Below are 20,894 nucleotides of genomic sequence, written 5' to 3' on the forward strand. Positions count from 1 at the left end.
TAGTCTTTCCTTTGTCCTTGCTTTTGCGTCGCCCGTTTCGATTATGCTATTTGAGAAGCTCGCAGAGCAAGCTTTTCAACAAAGCAGATCTTATGTGCAATGTAAATGTATACTTTTTTCTCAATTCACCGGTGTTCATTAGAGATTCGAGCGATTTGCTTAAACTAGCATAGCTCATTTTATTGTCAGCAAGTATGTAGATTTCGGTGCCCAAAGCTTGTTATTGTTGGTGTGAAATAGTGTACGTTTTTATTGCAATTCATACGTGTAATTATGTCTATATTACTAATTATGTACTTCGTAACCCCCCACTCTGAAAATATCTTGATGGCGCTGAGTGTACTGTAATAAATAAATAGTGAAACTTTCATGTGCTGTAACCTTATTTAACTTTATGCTGCACGTATAAATGTCTTTGTGGAGTATGATCACCGCAGAAATAAGAAAGTATTCTAGTACCTGTATTGCTATATCTGTATTCCGGAATACGTTTTTCTTCTTATTACAAAAGTATCTCTTATATATACCGTTACGTTAAAGGCAAATGTATCTCAGTATGTTTATTTTAGGCTTCCAGTCCATGTATTTTGATACTGTGTTCCGGAATACTTTTCCGAGTATATCTGCCCAGCCCTGTCAGAAACCACGTGGGTTCGGGTGAAACGTTTACCAATTAGCGTCTGCTGCAAGAGGACGCGATGTGTAGAGCTTGTGCAAAGATAAAGTCGCTGCTTTGAAGGACCGACTCAGTGCGTTGTACCGTTCTTGCTCCTTTTTCTTTAGCATGTGGCGCTGCATTTAAATACAATTACCTGCCCTTTCGAGCAGTGCGATGTTGGGATAAAATAATGTACCCGAATTATACATAGTCATCTTCGAAGTGATAATTAGACATGGTCTTGTACACGCTTTACCAACGGCACCACTGCGCCGAAAGAACAAAGCTGCTGCGCTGGTTGACCGAGAGCACCACAATGTCCGACTTCCACGAATTCTTGGTTTCCTGCTCAACTGTTCACTCGTTAAGGTACTCCCAAAATTTTCTAATAAACCTCTCGCCACACATTAAGTCTGTCTTTCCTTGAGAATTCGGTCTAATGAACGGTAATTAGGTGCGGTGTCAGGCTGCTAAGCTCGACGGCGTGGCTTCAACTCCAGCCCACGGCGGCCGTGTTTTTATGCAGGCGAAATGGAAGAACACATGTGTAATGCAATTTAACTCTGCGTCAAATAACTTGACATGGTCGCCATTATTCCGGAGTGAACCACCACGGCGCACCCTGTTATCATATTGCGATTTCGACGCATAAAAACGAAGCAATAAATATTGCGAATGACAAATACCTGAATCCAAAAGGATAGGTTTAAAACGGGAGAAAGTGCCTGAGAGCAGGCTGGCCGACGTTTCGATAGGTGGACCTATCTTTGTCAAAGGCGCCTTCTCATTCCTGGCATGTTAGTTTTAAAGGGTTAGTGTTGACGTCATATCCAGCGGTGCCGCTGTTGGTAATTTCTGCCAGGAAAGAAAAACTTAACCCTTTAAAACTAACACGCCAGGGATGACAAGGCGCCTTTGACAAAGATAGGTCGACCTATCGAAACTTTGGCCAGCCTGCTCTGAGGCACTTTCTCCTGTTTCAAACCTATCCCGTGTATTCATCTGTCGGCTCCCATTTTGACCTTGAATCCAAAAGGGGTATTATAAAGCAGTGTCACTTGCTACTTTGCACTCAACAATTGTCGACGTCAACGTGTGCTTTGCGCCAGAGCGACTTTCTGTACCCTGATAAGTAGTTCGGAACATAATTAGAGGTGTATATTAACGTAGGCGCCGAAAAAAATGTTATTTCTGAAAGATCACTTTTCAAAATATCAAGCTATCTAAAAGGTTCTACGGCTTTCGTCGCTTGGGTCATCTCACAAAAATAAATGAGACTTAGCAGCATTTCAATATGTGAGCGCCCGTAAAGAATCCGGAATAATCACGCATTAATAGCGCGAGCGTAGGCGCGGGTAGTTTCGTACATTGTGAAAGGAAATCAGTCGATGTAGGCATTCATGCGACAGTTTCGCTTACCTGCGTATGGACCACTCAGCATTTTAATTGCAGGTTTTTCTGTTACGTTAATGAGCTCCGCTTTTTGAGTAAATGACTTCCTTCAATGACAATGGTCAAGTGTTAGGTGGGGCAAGAATAAAAAATAAGCTCAATTTATCTGCTAAGTTGTTTCACTGAACATGTCAAACGAACGCAGAATGGTAAGTTTCAAATTCGAGTTCATTGCGGTTTTTATTCTTTGCCTGTAAAAACAAAAGATATGTAAGAATTCACGAGCAGGTTAGCAAGCATTGAAGTAGCTTGTCGACCAATTCAATGTGGTTCATGATATCTGCCCCACGGGGGCGCATTCCGAAATGTTATCTGTATCTTCGTGTAGCGCATTTGCTGGTGCCATCAAGTGAAACCACAAATTAGTGCCTTGCGCGGAAAAGCGTGCGTCAGAGGGCCGCTTTTAGAAGCCCGTTAGTGGGTTTTGCGTCCTTCGCAGAACCCGAGGAACCGATTAGTCCATCAGAGGATCACAGAGCAAACACACAGCTTCCATATTTTACAGCGCAAGACGACAACACAGTAAGGAACACAAGACACAAGGAGCGCTGTGTTGTCCTTACTGTCCTTACTGTGTTGTCGTCTTGCGCTGTAAAATATGGAAGCTAGAAACCAACTCGCCCAACATATTATTACCTTGTGGAAACACACAGCGCAGCGGATATTGAATGACAAGGATAACGAAGGGAGTGAGAGTACAAAATCAGAGGAACCTAAGTGGTTGAACTTAGAACGGAATGAAGAGATAAATTTCCCTTCACCCTCGTAGAGTATATTGGATGCGATGAGAGACGAAGTCGCCCTCTATAGGACTTGCCTCGATTGCGTGCTAGGTAGGATACGGCCTTCGTTCTCTCTATAGGTTTTGCTGTCGGCGCTCTAAAAAAGCACCTCGCGGAAGCCCTCTAGCACATTTGTGTAAGTACCTTCGAAACGAGATATGTTCCTTAATGCCAAAATATTAATTTTCGACGAACGGAAAGCAGAAGACAGTTTACAGTCGCTGTTTCTGCGCAAAACGGAGCGCCCGCTTCACGCGGTCACAGCGATGGACAGGCCTGAACAGTCTTTTGCGTGAAATGTAGTCAGTCGCTGATTGCAAACTATATGAAATATCTTATTAGAGTAGACTGCCTGCAGTGCTTCTGCATGTACGAGCGTCTACATGTATGTCGGTACTCATGATTTCGCCTTCCTTACGAGGGCGTTGTGGCGCCGTGCTGTGAACGTTACGTCGCAAAATATAAGAATATCTGAGTACTCTGGGAACATTGCAGGCGGGATTTTTCCACTCGTGGGGCTTCCTCGTAAGATATACTCGGATGTTGACCCTGATTGCCCCGATTGTAGTGAAACCTTTTGTTCTATGGCTGACATGCCCTGGCGATGTCCCGCGTTCCTTACTGCCTTCCCGCGTTCCTTACACCCTTACAAAAAAGGGGGAGCGTCACGGCGTTCTGTCTTCTACGAAGACGCGGCCAGCGGTTACAACGGTCGGGGTCCTGTCAGTAACTCCTCAGAACCCAATAACGTTCGTTGTCTGTTTGTCTGTGAGCACACAAAAAACTATTGTTGCGCGGACGCTATCACAGCAGTTCAACAACAATTTCCTTACAACTACGACTTCGGTGCGCCTATGGCAACTTGTGATGTGCTGTACCTACGATTAAATTTTTTTTTCAGTCTAAATTTGTGCACATTTCAATGTCACTTGACAAGCTGCCTCGTACTGCATATTGAGCGGTCTTCTCAGGGAGCAATTGCAGGCCGCAGCTTTTCTATCTTAATTCAGTGCATTCGTTTCGTTTGGTGCTCCGACAAAGCGTGAGAAAATGCGACACCTTTTTAATATGCTCCTTAATTATCGTTCCCTTTGCCTTCCAGTGAACTTGCCCTTCCGTGCCATCAACAAATTCATATAACAAAGCTTTACCACTTCGAGATTGCTGGGGGAAGAAGAAGCGATCTACGAGGACAAGCACGCAGCAGCATGTAACCCCAAGTAAAAGAAATAAAATGCAGTAACGTTCGCCGGACTTGATCTCCGAACGTCGGCTGTGAACTTGGAATAGCGCTGGAAGAAAGAGCAGTGATTGCAGCAACCTGGAGCTGCAAAGCAGGGTAACAACAGCGCGTAAAGCGGTAAATGCAAAAATGCAGCATTACTTGTTGAATACGTCAGCGATTTTGACAGCAGTGTCGTGTCTAACGCAAACAGCGCGACATTTTTCCCACATAAATAAATAAGACCAAAAATATACATGGGGTTGGAGAGGTCCAACTCCAGTTTGAGAGTGTCATAAATAAATTCGCTCTTTTTGCACGTAGTGTTTCCCTCAGGAGAACGCAAGCTTGTCTTAAAGAATGTTATTACCAACATAAATGCAGCACACATCAGCCGCAGCATTCGACTCGCTTGCTATGTACATCCACCAGCAAACGTCGTGTAGCTTATGAAGGCGAAACCCTTAGATGCGTCATAATACGGGAAGATTGGCCATCGGCGTCACGCGTTCGCGGCGTCAACACGAGTGATGCAAAAATCATCACGTGATGACATTCCCGTATGACGTCATCATAACCATAGGCGTGCGCAGGGCTCCCCATTAGGGGGGGGGGGAACGTTCGTCGCAGCGCCCTGCCACTCTACAAAGTAAATGTATGGGGCAGATTTTGCGCCCCCTCTTAGATGATTAGGGGGGGGGGGCGGCCGCCCCCCCCTGCCCCCCTGTGCGCACGCTGTGATCATGACGGCACAGATCGAAAAAATTGTGTGGCGTCACTACGACGTCACATAACGTGACGTCCCATCATGAAGTAGTCACACGACATGGTCGCTTTGCACTGCCTCCGTTATTGGTGGGCCGATCACCGAGACAGTGAAAAACCGCGTTAAGTGGAGCAAGCTTTTGCAGGGGAGGCGAAGGAGAATCAATACATCCACTGACAAGAAGAAGATGGCTTTCGTCTTTCAGTCATCTTAGGCGAGTGCATAAGGGACCCTGTGAGTTTTTTTTTTTTTTTTGACCCAGCGTATCAGAACAATGACCTGCGTGTCTGCGGCCAATTTTGAGGACGCTGAGCATGGGGCGGACGATCAGAGGTGACACGGGAAGGTAATTAGATGGCATCGCACATGGTAAAAGTAGAGTGTATTAGGACACGGGAGTGCTCGGAACGAGCTTCCCAAAGTGAAGCCCAAACAGGCTTAAGACGCTTGTGGTGCTGACATCGGTAGCCTGCAATGTATCGTCCTTTAAAAGATGGGCTCGGCTCCACCAAAGTGGTGCAGAGGTAGAATACCCGCTTGTCACATTAAAAGAGACGGGTTCGATTGCAGCTGTAGATGGTGCGTTTTTATATTGGCACTTTGAGCGTATCTATCTATCTATCTATCTATCTATCTATCTATCTATCTATCTATCTATCTATCTATCTATCTATCTATCTATCTATCTATCTATCTATCTATCTATCTATCTATCTATCTATCTATCTATCTATCTAGCCGCCTGCGTATGGGTGCTCTCGTGATCGCCTTCTTCACTTGGTGTGGACCAAAGTTGGCCTAGGAGATGGCACGGTAAGACGACTTGGCGAATATGACTGTCTAGTCATGATATGAATTACGTGAAATCATGCCGCGTATGTTGTAAAACACTTCCCTACAGACACATGTGACACAAACCAGTTTACCACGGGCCGCGGTATACGGGTATGCGCCACAGGTGATTGACAGCTTTTGTCTACCCAGGAACGACGAGAACTGACATTCGTAATGTAAATTCGAGAGTGTTAAGAAAAACCGACACCGACAGCGTTGACCCGATGAATGCAAATAATAAGGAATTCGGGAGATCCCACGCCCTGTGGGAATCGGTTTCATGCGGAGCAGTCAGCGAGTAGATCAATGCTGCATTTTTTTTGGCTTTGGGCCGAGCGTTACGAGGTGGATCAACGTGTTTTTGTAAGTTTAGTAGCCTTGTGCACATCATGGGCTTACCAGGCACGTCGACAACACTAGCGTTTAAAAGGTAACTTATGGTGGGACGTAACGTCAGCCCTCACGTTAGAATGCATGCGTCAGTATTATCGAAACTAAGCGCACTTTATGGTGCAATCATGTGAATATCATACGTAGCTTTCGTTAACATATTCCTCCGAGGGTCGAGCAATGGTTTAATATAGCTTGCTGAATCATAGGTATAAAATGTAATGTGTATCAGACTGCTATAAAAGCGAAGCCGAAACTGGAACCACAGACGTTATTTCATATGACGCCTGCATCGTGGGAGTACATAGGTAGTGTTTAAAGTTTTCTTGTAAAATTAGATAGCTAGCACCGCAACCACAGCGGCAGGCCAAGCGAGCCTGCCGCTGTGTATATTACCAAGTAGATGATTGACAAGCTGCGTTCGCGGTACCATCAGGAACACAAGTGTTAAGTAATACTTATGTTTCCTCTGTTCGGGCGTCATTGTCGTCACTCCGGCAGCTGTAGCTGTCGTTCTCCACATTGCGTCGAGTGAAAAGTGCAATGAAAAATCGAAAAAAAAGGAAATTCATTGAGCTCACGTAGCGACGATGTATGATGCGTGTTTAGAAACTGTTGTGAATATAGCACGTATGCTTCGCATGCCCGGTAAGTCGATGCGCGAGTGCGCCTTGAAAAAAGATGTTTGTACGACATAATTTCCTTCTTTGCGATAAAGCATAAATGAAGCAGAGTCCTTTCGAGGAATATACACCTAAGTAAACTAAAAAGACCGCTATTATCACGCTATCATGTGGTGAAATGGGCACTGAAGCCAAATTTGCTTTCTCTTTTATTGTGTTTTCATGCTTGACTTGCAGTTTTGATCCTTCATCTCAATGTCAGTTTGTGCGCGTTAACACGTGACATAACCGTCACATAACTATGATCATATTATGAAACAATATGACCATATGATGTGACAGACATCGGCTAAGTGACAGTGTGGTGTAGTGAAGAACATGCATTTTATGGCATTGTCATTTAATTAGTCAGATATATTTACTGGAACTCGCCAGGATTACATGTGCGTATTTATAGCCTATAGCAGATGTGTTAGTTATGCAAGGCTATTTTAATCGCATTGATATGTCAGTTGAATCGGCTGAAACACGTTGTTGAGTCGCCTTGTTTCTTCCCTCTCGTTATTTTGATATGCATTATGTTGCCATAGTGTTTATGATCTGTACACAGTATTCTCACGGTTGACACAATTTCTAACAAGGCAAAAGCGCTGGTATTGTTTCCAGGTCTTCTTTTGTCTTCGTTACAAGTATGCTGTTAATTTTGCCATGAATCAATGCCAAATCACCCAATCTCAGTCCTAAACAGATCACCTGTTGTTGATCAAGAAGCTAGTGTCCAACGTGCATAAATACAAAGGGAACCTCACTAGCATTCACACCCCTTTACACTGTAATGCTAACTTCATTGACATGGAAACCTACCTGAATTGTGTTACACAGGACAAGAGTAACACTTTTCGTGTTTCGAATTTATTTACCTTCGTGTATTTTTCGCCCTCCGTATTTTCAGTGAAAATTTCACAACGAACTACTTAGCAGACTCTGAAGATTGCATTTGTTTCATGTTTTGTTAAATAATTGGCAATAAGTATAGTCAAGTATGAGTCCTTGGGAAAACATTAGTTTCATAGATACAGAAAGCTGAATGGACGTCATTTTTGTATAATTTTCAGGAATACATTTCTGGCAAAGCAGCAAGAGTTGCTCGTCCACCTGCTTGTGTCCGCGACAGTGTATGTTGGGAACACTCTGCTGTGCCTCACTGCACATTATCTAGAACATTTCGTACACCTTACAGCATTTGGGCAAATGCTGATATTCATTTAGGAAAAGAAGATGGCTTTTAGGGTTCGTTTTTTTCTTTGTTAGACACAATATTACTAAGAACTAACAGACAATAATGCCATAGACATTATAGCAGATGTTTCTTGTAATAATTGGGATATAAATGTGAAGAAAGTAAAGTGGACGAAAAGCTAACTTGCCACCGGCAGGGACCAAAACTGCGACCTTCGAATAACGCTTCCGATACCCACCACTAAGCTACGGTGGCAGTCATCCGCCCGTCCACTTTATAGGGTATATATGCGCATTTAAACCTAGGAGTGTTAGTCAGCGCCGATCGCAGCCATGACGACAAGTGTGGAACACTCTTTTTCTGCCTTTTTTGGCGTTACGAACTGGCAGCTGACCAATAATCCCTCGCGTACTACCTGAAGGCATGAAGTCTGCCAGAACGAGACCCTTGCTATGAATGAACAAAAGAAGATGGCTTTTAAGGGCTCGTTTTTGTTTCTTAGACACAATAATAATGAGAACTAACAGACAATAATGCCAATGAATGTATAGCAGATGTTAGTTGTATTTTTGGTGATATAAATGTGAAGAATCTGCGGAAAAGACACCAAGCGCATTGAAATACGCAACACAGTACAGTGCATTCGAGGAAGTGTCATGGCAACCGACACAGCTAATAAGCAAAAAAGAAATCGAGAAACCAAAATCTCCGCGGCGCGTAGACGCTCGCGCGCTTGTTTTTGTCGAGATGGCACAAGCGCAAACACCATTCGGGATACGCGCAGACCACATAACCTGCCCTTGCTACAGTACTCCGACAAAAACTTCAAGACTGGGAGACTTTGGTGGAAAGATAAAATAATGTCACTGTCTCGACTTTGACTAGGTTACTTAGTGGCAACACTCACAGCGGCAAGAGAGTGCTAGCAACTCTCTTTGCTAGAGTAAGCGCTTGTCCCAAATTTCACTCCCTTTTCAGGACTGCCGGGAACTCTCTGCTGCACAGGGTAGGCACACTCTCTCGACAGAGTTCTGGTACTCCGGCTGATCGCGAGTCAACAAGCTCCCTCGCCAGAGTAAAGTCGCGCTTTTGGAATGGAGTACATACACTCTCGGCTGGAATAACGGTACTCCCTTACAGAGTTTTACAATGCTGGTTGGGCTAAAGTGCATAACTTCCTCCAAGAGTAGAATCACTCTCCCTGCTATGACTAATGTCTAAAAAAAGGGGGAACAACAAGGAAACCGTCGTGCGATTTCTACAATGTAACAGTGAATCTTGCTGGAATGCCTGAAACTGGAATACACAGAACTGACATCCCTACGCTCATTCATACACAACACAGCAACACTGAACGTATGCACTACTGGCCCTGCAAACAACCATACCCGCGGTAACAGGTATGTAATATATCCATGGTATGTGTATATCCATGGTGTTTTGGCCTCCTTTCAGTGCCGGTGGCAACAGCCCTGCCGTGCGTATTTAAACAGCAAATATACACGAAACACGAGTAAGTATCTAATGATCTATTGGGATACTGTTCGCAAATCGATCTTGTACTATAAAACAGTATAATACTGAACGCCGTTTTCGTTAGTAAATTCTAAATATCAGCTGGGACTCTATCATATCGGCTCATTGCAGTACATCAGCCCATGCCTAAGTCTGAAAGTTGTAGCCACGCGCTTACAGATGCACTTGCGACGGTCTTTTACCAGGTCTGGCTGATGAACACGTTATGACGTTACGATCTGCTATCCGATCGGTCATGCGGTGCACCGGCAGGCGCGGCATGTACGCCAGAAACGCAACGCCGGTCAACATAATCGCAATGCAAACGAATCCCTTGCGATTGTCGCATTCTGCTTACCTCGGTTGCGTTTTAATTTAACAGTCAAAAGCTTTCGACGCTCAAAATGCGCATTCTTCAACCTTCGTCAGCCACTTGCGCCGAGATCGGTCGCGCTCAATATGACGCGTACGAACCCCAGCGAAGGTAGGCCTAGGGCCCCTGCCGAGTCCGTGTGTACATGCTGTCGGCGCTTTTGGGTTTAAGGATACGCAAATCCGACGCGTTAGAGTGAGTTACAGTAGAGCTTTAGTATCGGTTAACCTGAATGAACCATTTTTTCCTTGCGTACGGTGTCCGTACGAGCAGCGATGGCATCGCTGCGACGCGCTTTCAGCAAACGCACCCCGGCAGCCACCCAAAGCCGCCGGGCGCACTCGCCGGCACTTCCCTGTCACAGATATATAAGTTAGTACGCCTTGTTGAACTAACATGATGGCAAACTTTCTTGCACGTTCAGTTTGGTGTTTGACAATAAGTTAATTATATAACTGCACCTATCGATTGAGATGCAAATCACTTCAGTTACGCGCCCACTGTACTGCTGCATCGTCGATTGCGCGAGAAAATACACGTTATTCAATGTCATTCGTGATCGGCAGCTGTTTGTGTGTTATGAAGACGCGAATTTTATTTTGAAAGATAGATCGGGTCTATCTTGTGTATGCGACCCGTAGAGATGAAGCCGAGCTCTAAAAAGCGTGGCGTAGTGGTAGAGTACTCGGCTGAAAATGTGAGGTTGGCAGGTTCCATTCTTCCTGCCGAACGTTTTTTACAGCGAAAGCTGTTATGAGATCACAACAAGCGCCGTTTTTGGCGCCGTAGTTGTCCGCCGCTGCCGCCGGTGTCCGTAACCACTATCGCGCGAAATAGGGGAAAAATAATGAGAAGAAATATCTGGGATAGAACGAGGAACCTGGGCCCTCTGCGTGGGAGCCCAGTATTCTACCTCAGAGCCATTCCGGCGCTTAAAACTGTTTCGCAAAAAGACCCTATACAGGCTTCTTATCGGGAAGGAACCACATTAACTTATGTAATGTAGTGTGGTAGAAGAGTAAAATAACAACCAGGCGTCACACAACGCCATTTCTGTAACCAGGCTTCACAGAATGCGACTTGCGCAACGAGTGGGTTCCTGAATGCTTCCAACCCACTACAAAGGGATCTGACATAAGTCTTCATCGTCATCAGCCACAGCATCAACAAAGTGCACGTGATGCCTGACAGGTGTTTGGTGGGTACCAGGCTTGTCCGCAGAATGACGAATAATGTAGTGGTGAGTGCTTCCCAACTTCACAAAAATTATGATTTGGGGCGTACTGGGTACGTTGCTAGTGTACTCGTATTAGTAGCCCCAAGAGAGTTTATAACGGGCTCTAGAAATGCCACTCTTCCAACTTTCGTTGTGACTGTGCTGCGCTTTCCGCGCAGGCCTGGCGTTTTTTTTTCTTTTTTCGTCATGTTTTTTTCAATTTTATTGAGTAATGCTTTTGCAATATTGTAATAATGCTACCAGTGGCAATTAGTTTGTGTCGTAAACTAAGTTGGCGAAACGTTAGAAGTTGCTGATGTTCGAGGCTTCGAAGCTGCCTCTGTTGGCGTTTCAAAAACCAAAGGTTGACGATCCCAAACACTTTCTTTTGTTTTTAGTGAAAGCAATCCTATTACCTTCCACAACGATGTGACATCTGTGGCGTCTAAGCTCGGAGGATTATGGTTAAGAGACAGTTATATTGTCACGAGGCTAACTGACAGATGGTACAATACACAGGGTGAAGAATCAAAACAGGGATGTTTACTCCAGAAAAAGGCCGAAACCCAAAAGCGCGCGCACACCGATTAACTTCGTTCTTCTCTTCCCAGGGGCTGGCCAGAAAAGTTGCAGCCTACCTCGCGTCAATTCCCCCCTCTCAAGAGCGATCGTCCCGGTCGACGGGTTCGGGTGCAGGAACACTACAGAGAAAGGTGGTTGCGTGAAGGAGAAAAACAAAGCAAGGTTACATAGTAAATATTCCAAGGGGTTGCGAAGTATTAGTTATCGTTCGCGGGCGTGGTATGGCTTTATCCGTACGACGTGGACAACCTCAGCACGTGCACGTCGTCGGCTCAAACTCCGGTCAGAGCTTTGAGGTACCACCTCGTAATTGACATCGCTGAGGCAGCGCACAACATCGTAAGGGCCAAAATATCGTCGTAACAACTTCTCCGAGAGCCCACGATGTCGCATAGGCGTCCACACCGACACGTAGCCACCCGGTTGGTAGTGGACGTTCCGTCGGCCCACGTTTTAACGGCGAGCGTCGGTATCCTGCTGCGTGCGAATGCGGTTCCGAGCAAGCTGGCGGGTTTCCTCGGCTTTCTGAATGAAGTCGTCATTTCTGCTGGCGTCGTGTTCTACTGGGAGCGTAGCGTCTAACAGTGTTGTGACGCGACATCCGTAAACAAGCTCGAATGGTGTAAGCTCGGTGGTCTCTTGCACTGCTGTATTATAAGCAAACGTCACATACAGCAAAATTTCATCCCACGTTTTGTGCTCCACATCCACATACATAGACAGCATGTCGGCCAGTGTTCTGTTTAACCGTTCAGTCAAACCGTTGGTTTGGGAATAGTAGGCTGTGGTCTTGCGGTGGTTGGTGTGCGTTAGCTTGGCGACTTGTTGCAATAACTCCGCAGTAAACGCTGCACCGCGATCAGTGATGAGAATAGCAGGTGCACCATGACGCAACACTGTCGTGGACGAAGAAGCTGGCGACTTCGGCAGCAGTTGCCCTGGGCAGAGCTTTTGTTGCCGCATAGCGAGTAAGATAGATGTAAGACTCTGGAGTTTCCAAGACGTATGGCGCCACCTGTCGGACAAGTATTGAGTAGTGCATAGACCGACTCCCTCGCACAGTTTGCTATGGCAGCAGGTGCAACTAGCGAGCGCGAAACAACGATTGAGATTAATATCGCGTGTGTTTGCGCATTTATCACTCAGAACGAAAGCTGTAAATTGCTCTCCGCTAGTCGGACGCGCCACCGAACCGTCGTGAAGTGCTTGCTGGATCACTCGCCAGAACGACGGCGAAAACAGCAGCAGACGAGACCCCTCCGCACGCTACGAAGAAACGCCGCAAAAGACGCACTGTTGCGTTGTGAATTGCCACGGACGTAAAAGACTGAATAACAACGTTCAGTTTTACCGATTTCCATAGTTGTCGTACGAAGAAGAAAGGCGAGAGCGCTGGATACGGGATGTTGCGAGCGTGTTGGGTAAGCGAAGTACCCGCGTTCTCCACAGCCGGTCGCATGAAAAAGTGTGATAATGTTGCTCTGCTGTTGATTTGCGTAGCCCTGATGGAGAACCGTAGTAACCTTGACTATGAAGCTCAGAAGAGGCTCTGACCGCGGTGCTTGTCGTGTAACACGAAGTGAGCAGCTAGAGGCAGACTGAAGACGCGTGATACGCACACCGCGACGAGTTGGTCGTCACAACACAGCATAGCGGACGTACGTTTTGAAGGATCAGAGTTCTGGTTCTAACTAGCTGACACCACGTGCGTCATACAAGTAAATCGCAGAATGTTGGTCGTGACCACCTTCAGGTTTGTTTCGCCCGTGTCCTCCGCGGTTGCCGTAGTTATCTCGGAGGCCACGGTTTTGCCTTTGGTTGTACCCCGCGAAAGTGGACACACACGTATCCCATTTGCAGTACGCACAAACGGAAGACGACCATCAAGAGACCATTTGAGGATGCGTAATGAAACAGTCCAATTCACAGGAAGCGAGAGATGAATTAACGGAGAATGCAACTGCAAAGGCGAAAATCACCGGGGCTATTCCCTGATGAACGGAGTTTTGTACCACTGATCGGAAGATGCATAGCTAAGTAAATTGATCGTGTATGTACTTCATCGCTGTGGCATTACGTATATACCCGATTTTAACGCATTTAGGCGCTAGAGAACGGATGTCGGAGGGTTTGCCTCAAACTCGATGTCGTACGATGCTCGCTTGTACTTGCCAGTTGCAGCGCGCCGGAATAACTAAAACTTATTTTGCATTGTACTCGCAGTTCGCTTTGATCAGCTTTCCGTTTTTCTGAAGCGTCGGGAAGAAGCTTTCCAGGTCCTTGCTTTTCAGGAAACGGCGCCTCGACACCAACGAAAGAGGAGGGATATATTGTGGCCTATGCACATTCGCTTGCGGAAGGCTCTCTTTGCACTACCCAGTTAGTGCCAGGGCTGCGATGAGGGCGCTGGTGGCGGTGTTTTTCGCAGCGCCGCCTGGGCAGAGTCTGACGTCTATAGTCGGTTGCGATGATTATCCATTTGTTTTCCGAGGATGACGTAGGAAATGGACCGAGAAGATCCATTCCCATAAAACATTGACTTGGGCGAGTTGGTACATACTCGGATAAATGCAGCGCGACTTGGACGAAGACAGGAGACACATAAAACACATACGAGCGCCGTCTGTGTTTTATGTGTCTCCTGTCTTCGTCCAAGTCGCGCTGCATTTATCCGAGTATCCATTCCCACTTGGTGGATCGGCGCTGAAGGCGGATCCAAAGGCTGCAGGAAGCCAGCAGGCTTGAAGGGTGGAACTTTACACCTCTGACAGTGATGACAGGTCCAGTCATAGCGCTGAACTGACGAATATAGCTGTGGCCAGATGTATTTTTGGCGTATGCGCGCTAATGTCCTCGCAAAGCCTAAGTGACCGGAAGAGCGGTCGTCGTGGCACGCCTGCAAAACTTCCCCACGCAGTGCCGTCTGAACGACGAGGAGAAACGTTTCCTGGCTGTTCGCGAAATTTATCTTGTAGAGAACATTGTTCCGCAGGCAACAAGATGTCAGTCCTCGTGAGAGCGGGCGTGGGACGACAACGTCAGCTCCCTGAAAATAGTGGATGATAGGGAGCAGCTCAGTGCCCTCACGTTGATGCTCAGCCATGTCAGATTATGTCAAGGGAATAGGGGCACGATATAGGCAGTCAGCATCGGTATGCTTATGTCCGGAGCGGTAGACAACAGTGATGTCGTACCCTTGAAGACGAAGGCTCCAACAAGCGAGACGTCCTGATGGATCTCGGAGATTGGCAAGCCGACAAAGCGAATGGTGATCACTGACCGCTCGAAATGACCGACCGTACAGATAGGGTCCAAATTTGCTGCTGGCCCAAACGACTGCTAAGCACTCTTTTTCGGTGGTAGAGTAGTTCACCTCTGCTTTTGTGGGACTGCGGCTCGCGTAAGCGATCACGCGTTCTACGCCGTCAGGCCATTGAACTAGAATGGCTCCGAGTCCTGCGTTGCTGGCGTCCGTTTGAATCTCAGTTTCCCCAGTGCCGGTAAAATGTGCCAGCACTAGAGCTGTTTGAAGTCGCTTGCGTAGCTGTACGAAGGCCTCTTGTTGCTCTTCCGTCCACACGAAGGGTACATCTTGTCGCGTTAGTCTCGTAAGAGGTTCCGCAATTTCGGAGAATCCTTCAACGAAACGACGTTAGTAGGCGCAGAGGCCAAGGAACCGCTGAACAGCCTTCTTGTCATCAGGACGAGGAAACTCGGCAACGGCAGTGAGCTTGTCTGGGTCTGGCAGAACACCGTCAGGGCTCACCACGTGGCCTAGACACTTGAGTTCCTGGCAGCCGAAGTAGCACTTTTCGGGCTTGATAGTGAGGTTTGCCTTGCGTATTGCTGTGAGTACGCTTTTTATCCGCGTAAGATGTTCGTCGAACGTGCCTGAGAACACAACGACGGCGTCCAGGTATACAAGACCCGTATGCCACTTTAGACCAGCGAGTACAGTTTCCACCATTCTTTGAAATGTGGCGGGAACGGAACAGAAACCGAAAGGCAGTACTTTAAATTCGTACAGCCCGTCGGGAGTCACGAATGCGATTTTCTCACGGCCGCCCTCGTCAACCTCAATTTGCCAGTACCCTGACTTGAGGTCTAATGATGTAAAGAACTGGGCATGGCGTAGACGGTCCAAGACGTCGTCAATCCACGGCAGGGGATAAACATCGCGTTTGGTGGTTCTGTTAAGTCGGCGGTAGTGAACGCAAAAGCGAAGGGTGTTGTCTTTTTTCTTTACTAGTACCACAGGCGACACCCACGGACTTGTCGACGGTTGAATGACGTCATCATTCAACATTTCCTGCACATGACGCTTAATCGCCTCCCTCTCCTTTGGGGACACGTGGTATGGATGCTGCCGAAGAGGCCGCGCCGACTCCTCTGTAACAATACGGTGTTTGGTCACGGAAATGCGTTGAACTTTCGATGCTGCGGAGAAGCAATCGGATAATTCTGTCACAAGGCTTACCAGCATCTGACAAGTCAGCATTAACGTGAATGTGGCTGCCAAGGTTAGCCCGAATCGTTGCATCCGGTGAAGTCATCTCTAACGTTCCGATGTCAGAGAAGCCGGCGATATTGCTGAGAAAGGCGACAGCGGTGCCTTGAGGGACGTGCTGAAGTTCATTACTAAAATTGGTCAGCACAACTTCAGAGCATTTATTTTGTAGCCGAACAAGGCCTCGGGCTATGCAGATGTCTCTTTTGAGCAACAGGTGAATATTTGCCTCGGCAATGCCTTCATAGTCGTCAAATTCGTCGAATACGTCGCACGTTACCAGGGCCAATACGCTACTCTTCGGCGGTAACGTGACGTTGTCGTCGACAACCCTCAAGGCGTTGACATAACTACCGTCAGTGCTACCCGCTAAGGCGCACGCCGTGGAAAACATTACCTGCGACTCTTGCAAGTTAAGCACGGCTCCGTTAGCCTGCAGGAAGTCCACCCCAAGAATTAGGTCCCTCGAGCAATTCGGCAGTATAATAAAATCTCCTAGATGCGTAAACACACGAATGCTTACTCGTACTGTGCATCTTCCCGCAGGAGACAGAAGATGGCCTCCTGCCGTCCGAATCTGCGACCCAGTCCACTGGGTAGAAACCTTCTTCAGCTTGCAGGCAAGGGCCATGCTCATAACTGAAGTGTCTGCCCCAGTATCGATTAGTGCCGTTATTTCTTCGTCCTCCACGGTTACAGTAATGTTGGAGGTACCGAAACGTTTGGTACCGAACCTGGCTGCATATGTGCGTCTCTTTTCTGTCGGCGATGTCGTCGTAATGGAGGATCTTCTGTGCAGTCAGCGTCAGCGGCCTCACCTCCGGAGGTCTCTGAACGCAGTTTTCCCGACCTGCAGGACTGGGCGAGCGGCGGCTCGAAGCACCGCCTGAAAAGGCTCGGCTTGGGGACCCACAACGAGCAGGAGACGATGAACGGGGTTCACGCCATTGATGATCGACGTTGCGACAATTGGATATGAAGTTCTCTAATTCCATTGTTCGCTCACCATGTCGCGGACGAGGGGCATTCGGCGAGTATCCACGGAGACCCACATGGCCGTAAGGGCACGTTCTGTAGATGCGCCAGGCTTCCCCACATTGAAACCAACGGCGCCTGTGGTCCGGTGTGCGCCAGACATCGCTCTTCCTTGGGCTTGCTTCGGCGATGAACGGCGGGTTGCGAGCCCTGAAGCCGACTTCCATTTGCTGAGCGGGGTGCACCGCGCTGGGAGTACTGCACTGTGGAGGAGGTCGCACTGCTTCCGCGTAGCTCATCTCCACGCACTGCCGTGGTTGCGGCACCTCGTAGTGTTGGGGAGCGTGGAGAGCATGGCGTACCTCAGCGCGAACCATCTCCACAACGGAGAGCTGCCCTACCGTTGGAGCAGTCATCTGCATCTTTTGTAGCTCCTCCTTCATGGCAGCCCTGATGAGCTCTCGCAAGGCGCTGATGTCATTGCCGAGAGTGACCGAAGTGACCTCGCTTGATAGCACGACATCCCGGTCATACTGCCTGGCACGCTGTTGAAGGGTCCTCTCTATGGCAGCGGCTTCATCGCGGAACTCCGCAAGTGTCGCAGGCGGGTTTTGAATGCGGCCAGAAAAGATTTCTTCCTTGACACGCCGCTTTAGGTGATGAACTTTCTTTGCTTCAGTCATAGAGGGGTCCGCACGCCTGAAAAGCCGATCCATGTCCTCTATATATGTTGTAACCCTTTCGTTTGGGCCTTGAACTCTGGCCTCCATCGCACACTCAGCTCTCTCCTTCCTGCCCGCTCTGAAAAAGGCGCTGAGGAACTGCCGACGAAACTCATCCCACGACGTTAGCGTTGCCTCGTGGTTCTCAAACCACGTTTTTGCGGAATCTTCGAGAGCGCAATACACAAAGCGTAGTTTACGCTCTTGGGTCCAGTCGTCGATCATGGCAACCCGGTCGAAGTGCTCAAGCCAGTTTTCGGCATCTTCGAAAGCAGCTCCGTGAAATGTCTTCTACGTCCTGGTTTGGTTGTCGACGAGCGGCGCTGGTGCTTGCACGGTAAAGTTAGGGGGTGTTTGATTCATAGTTCTCGTGCGTTGAGGTAGCAAACAGTGCTGTGGCTGGAGGCCATGGAGAGGACCACTGGTACGTACGTGCACAAGGGTAAGCTCGGTCGCACTACTCGGCGGGCTTGCGTCTGAGGTACGCTCTGGAGACCGTATCATCAACCCTACGGAGCACCTCCACCAGAAGATGTCACCAGGTTAACTAATAGATGGTAGAATACACAGGGCGAACAAGCAAAACAGGGACGTTTACTCCAGAAAAAAGCCGACACCCAAAAGCGCGCACACACCAATTGTCTTCGTTCTTCTCTTCCCAGGGGCTGGCCAGAACAGTTGCCAGCCTACCTCGCATCAATATAATGCTGTGCGGCATCGGCAAGATGATGACGCTTGTTTGTACTCAGTCTGCTAAGGAGAGAGTTCCCGACCCTGTTCTCGCTACGTCGGTGAGGGAGTTCCGCGTATTGGGAGGAGGAGGAGAAAGACTTTATTTATCCCAAGAGGGAAGGGTGCGGTGGTGGAGGGAGCAGAGGAGCCTACCCGGTGTAGGTCTCCGCTACCCTCTTGGCCCAATCCAGGATCTGTCCTGGACCTCGGGCGCCGAGCTGCACATAGCAGCCTCCCACAGCTCCTTACTACTAATGTTTAGTGAGTTAGGTGGTGGGTTCCGAGTACAACCCCACATGATATGATCGAGATTAGCTCTTTGTTGCCAGAAAATGCATAAAGGGGACGTATATATCGCAGGGTGTATGGAACTCCATCTGAGTAGCTGAGAGTTCGTGGTTTCTTTTAATCTGTTTTCAAGGAAAGAGTAAATTTTTCGGCTAGCTCTCCAGTCCTCCACCACGGCGTTAAAGAATTGTGGCGAGAGTATTACAGTCGCTCTACTCTTGCAGTGCTCCCTGTACATCTGTGAGTGAACAGCATCAGCTTGAGAAGCTGACATTGGCCAGTGTTTCCATTTTATTGCGATGGTGTTGCGGCAGCAGTGTATTGTAGCTTACGATGCACAGTACATTGTCGCATATATCGGAAATCCTGATACAGGTACTCGTTTTCTGAGACGTACCCCAATAGAGACACAAGACATCCAAAGAGTATCTGTGATACATGTATATTCGGTACTGATCAGCACTGTGTTTACATTACGAGAGAATTGTTTACATTGAGAAGGAGTCTCTTGTGGTAATAAAGGTATTGCGTTACTTCTCACCTCATATCAGCAAACAAAATTTGCGGATCACCTACTATTAACCCAATATCCGAATATGTCAGAGTTCAGAGCGAAATTGGCCCGATGTGTTGTCGCGGCAATCGCGAAACGCTTCTTAGGCGCAGCGAACGCTAGGGTAGTCTAATTCGCAGTGCTTTGTTGTACAGCACAGGCGGCGCGAACAAATGAATTTTCTCTTTGCGGCCTCTAAACCACATCTCGAGCAGCACGCTGTACTGCACGCTAAATGGTGCACTTGGAGATGCTTGGTGCATCGATCAACAATGATTGATCTATGATTGTTTGACGTAATGTTTCTTACAGGCATCTACAGGGTCATGCAATCTTTTTCACACAAAATCGATTTCCGTGGGCTGTTGTTTTACGAGCGTCGTATGCATTCCTGCGTTTAATGCACTTACTTTAGCCATCCTTCATGGTAGCTTTTGACGAAAGTGTAACTATTTCCCGTGAGTGCCGTTTTCTTCCATCCAAGACACTCAATATTTCCAACAGATTTATTGCTGTACTTCAGCCAAATTACCTGGTCCGTTGTTAGAAACTAGAAAAAAAAGACGAAGTGCCAATTTTCATCTCAGTTGGCGTTCTGCCACATAAAAATACAATCATGACGTGACAAGTGCACACACAGCAACCTGGTTCATACATTCCAACGCCACCAGCTTCTATACCGCTTATTAGAGGTCTCCTATACTTAATAATAATGGCTAGGCTTTTATGTCCCAAAACCAGGATAACATCATGAGAGACGCCGTAGTGGTTGGGTCCCCAAATTTTGACCTGCTGGAGTTCTTTAACGTGCCCTTAACTCTAAGCACACGGGCCTCTAGCATTTTTCCTCCATCGAAATGCGGCGGCCACGGCCGGGATACAATCCACTCTACACCACTTAACGTAAAAATTGTAAACACCCTTCAGCACAGCTTCAGAAAACTTATTAACCGCAGGGTGTCGGAAAGGAACGAAAACCGGAAACGAAAAACGAAAAAAAAAAAACGATATTTTCGACCGGAACGAAAACGTAACCTAAAAACTATTTATTATTTCGCGGAGTGAAACCGCAAGCTTTTCAATCGTTTTTCGGTTCACGGAAAAACTCCCCAATCCGGAGCAACCTAAGCTCATGCATTGTGAGCATATATCAGGGTACAGTATTAGCGCGTACCTCAGGCAGGAATTACAAGGCAAAGATATGTTGAAATTGTGCGAAAAACAAAAACAGTGGCAACCAGAGATGTTTATATTAAGGCAAGTGGACCTTTTGCGTTCATGTCAGCAGGCCAGCGTAGAGAATGGCATTGTCGGCGCTGAAGTTTGTTACAGCGAAAGCTATTATGAGATCACAAAAAGCTGATTTGGCGCCATAGTGGTCCCCGCCGGCGTTGTCTGGACATCTATCGCGTCATATAAGAAAAAATTAAATGAGAAACAAATTTCTAGGATCGGGCGGTATTT

The 20,894-nt window shown here is 47.4% G+C and overlaps 1 protein-coding gene across 4 annotated transcripts in view; it reads right to left on the reverse strand.

Moving 5' to 3' along the window:
- Positions 1 to 20,894, reverse strand: part of LOC119405969 (uncharacterized) — a 326,987-nt gene that overhangs the window by 21,890 nt on the left and 284,203 nt on the right. For 2 of the 4 annotated variants that reach the window (XM_037672794.2, XM_037672793.2), the window contains exons 2-3: positions 19,841 to 19,980; positions 2,078 to 2,157 (exon numbers count right to left, since the gene is read on the reverse strand). In XM_037672794.2, coding sequence (XP_037528722.1) covers positions 2,078 to 2,157; positions 19,841 to 19,980 — 220 coding nt within the window. The remainder of the gene's footprint in view (positions 1 to 2,077; positions 2,158 to 19,840; positions 19,981 to 20,894) is intronic. The other 2 variants (XR_005186483.2, XR_007417558.1) reach the window with 1 other exon arrangement.

The sequence above is a fragment of the Rhipicephalus sanguineus genome, chromosome 9 (genome assembly GCF_013339695.2).
Source record: "Rhipicephalus sanguineus isolate Rsan-2018 chromosome 9, BIME_Rsan_1.4, whole genome shotgun sequence".
NCBI classification, from domain to species: Eukaryota; Metazoa; Arthropoda; class Arachnida; order Ixodida; family Ixodidae; genus Rhipicephalus; species Rhipicephalus sanguineus.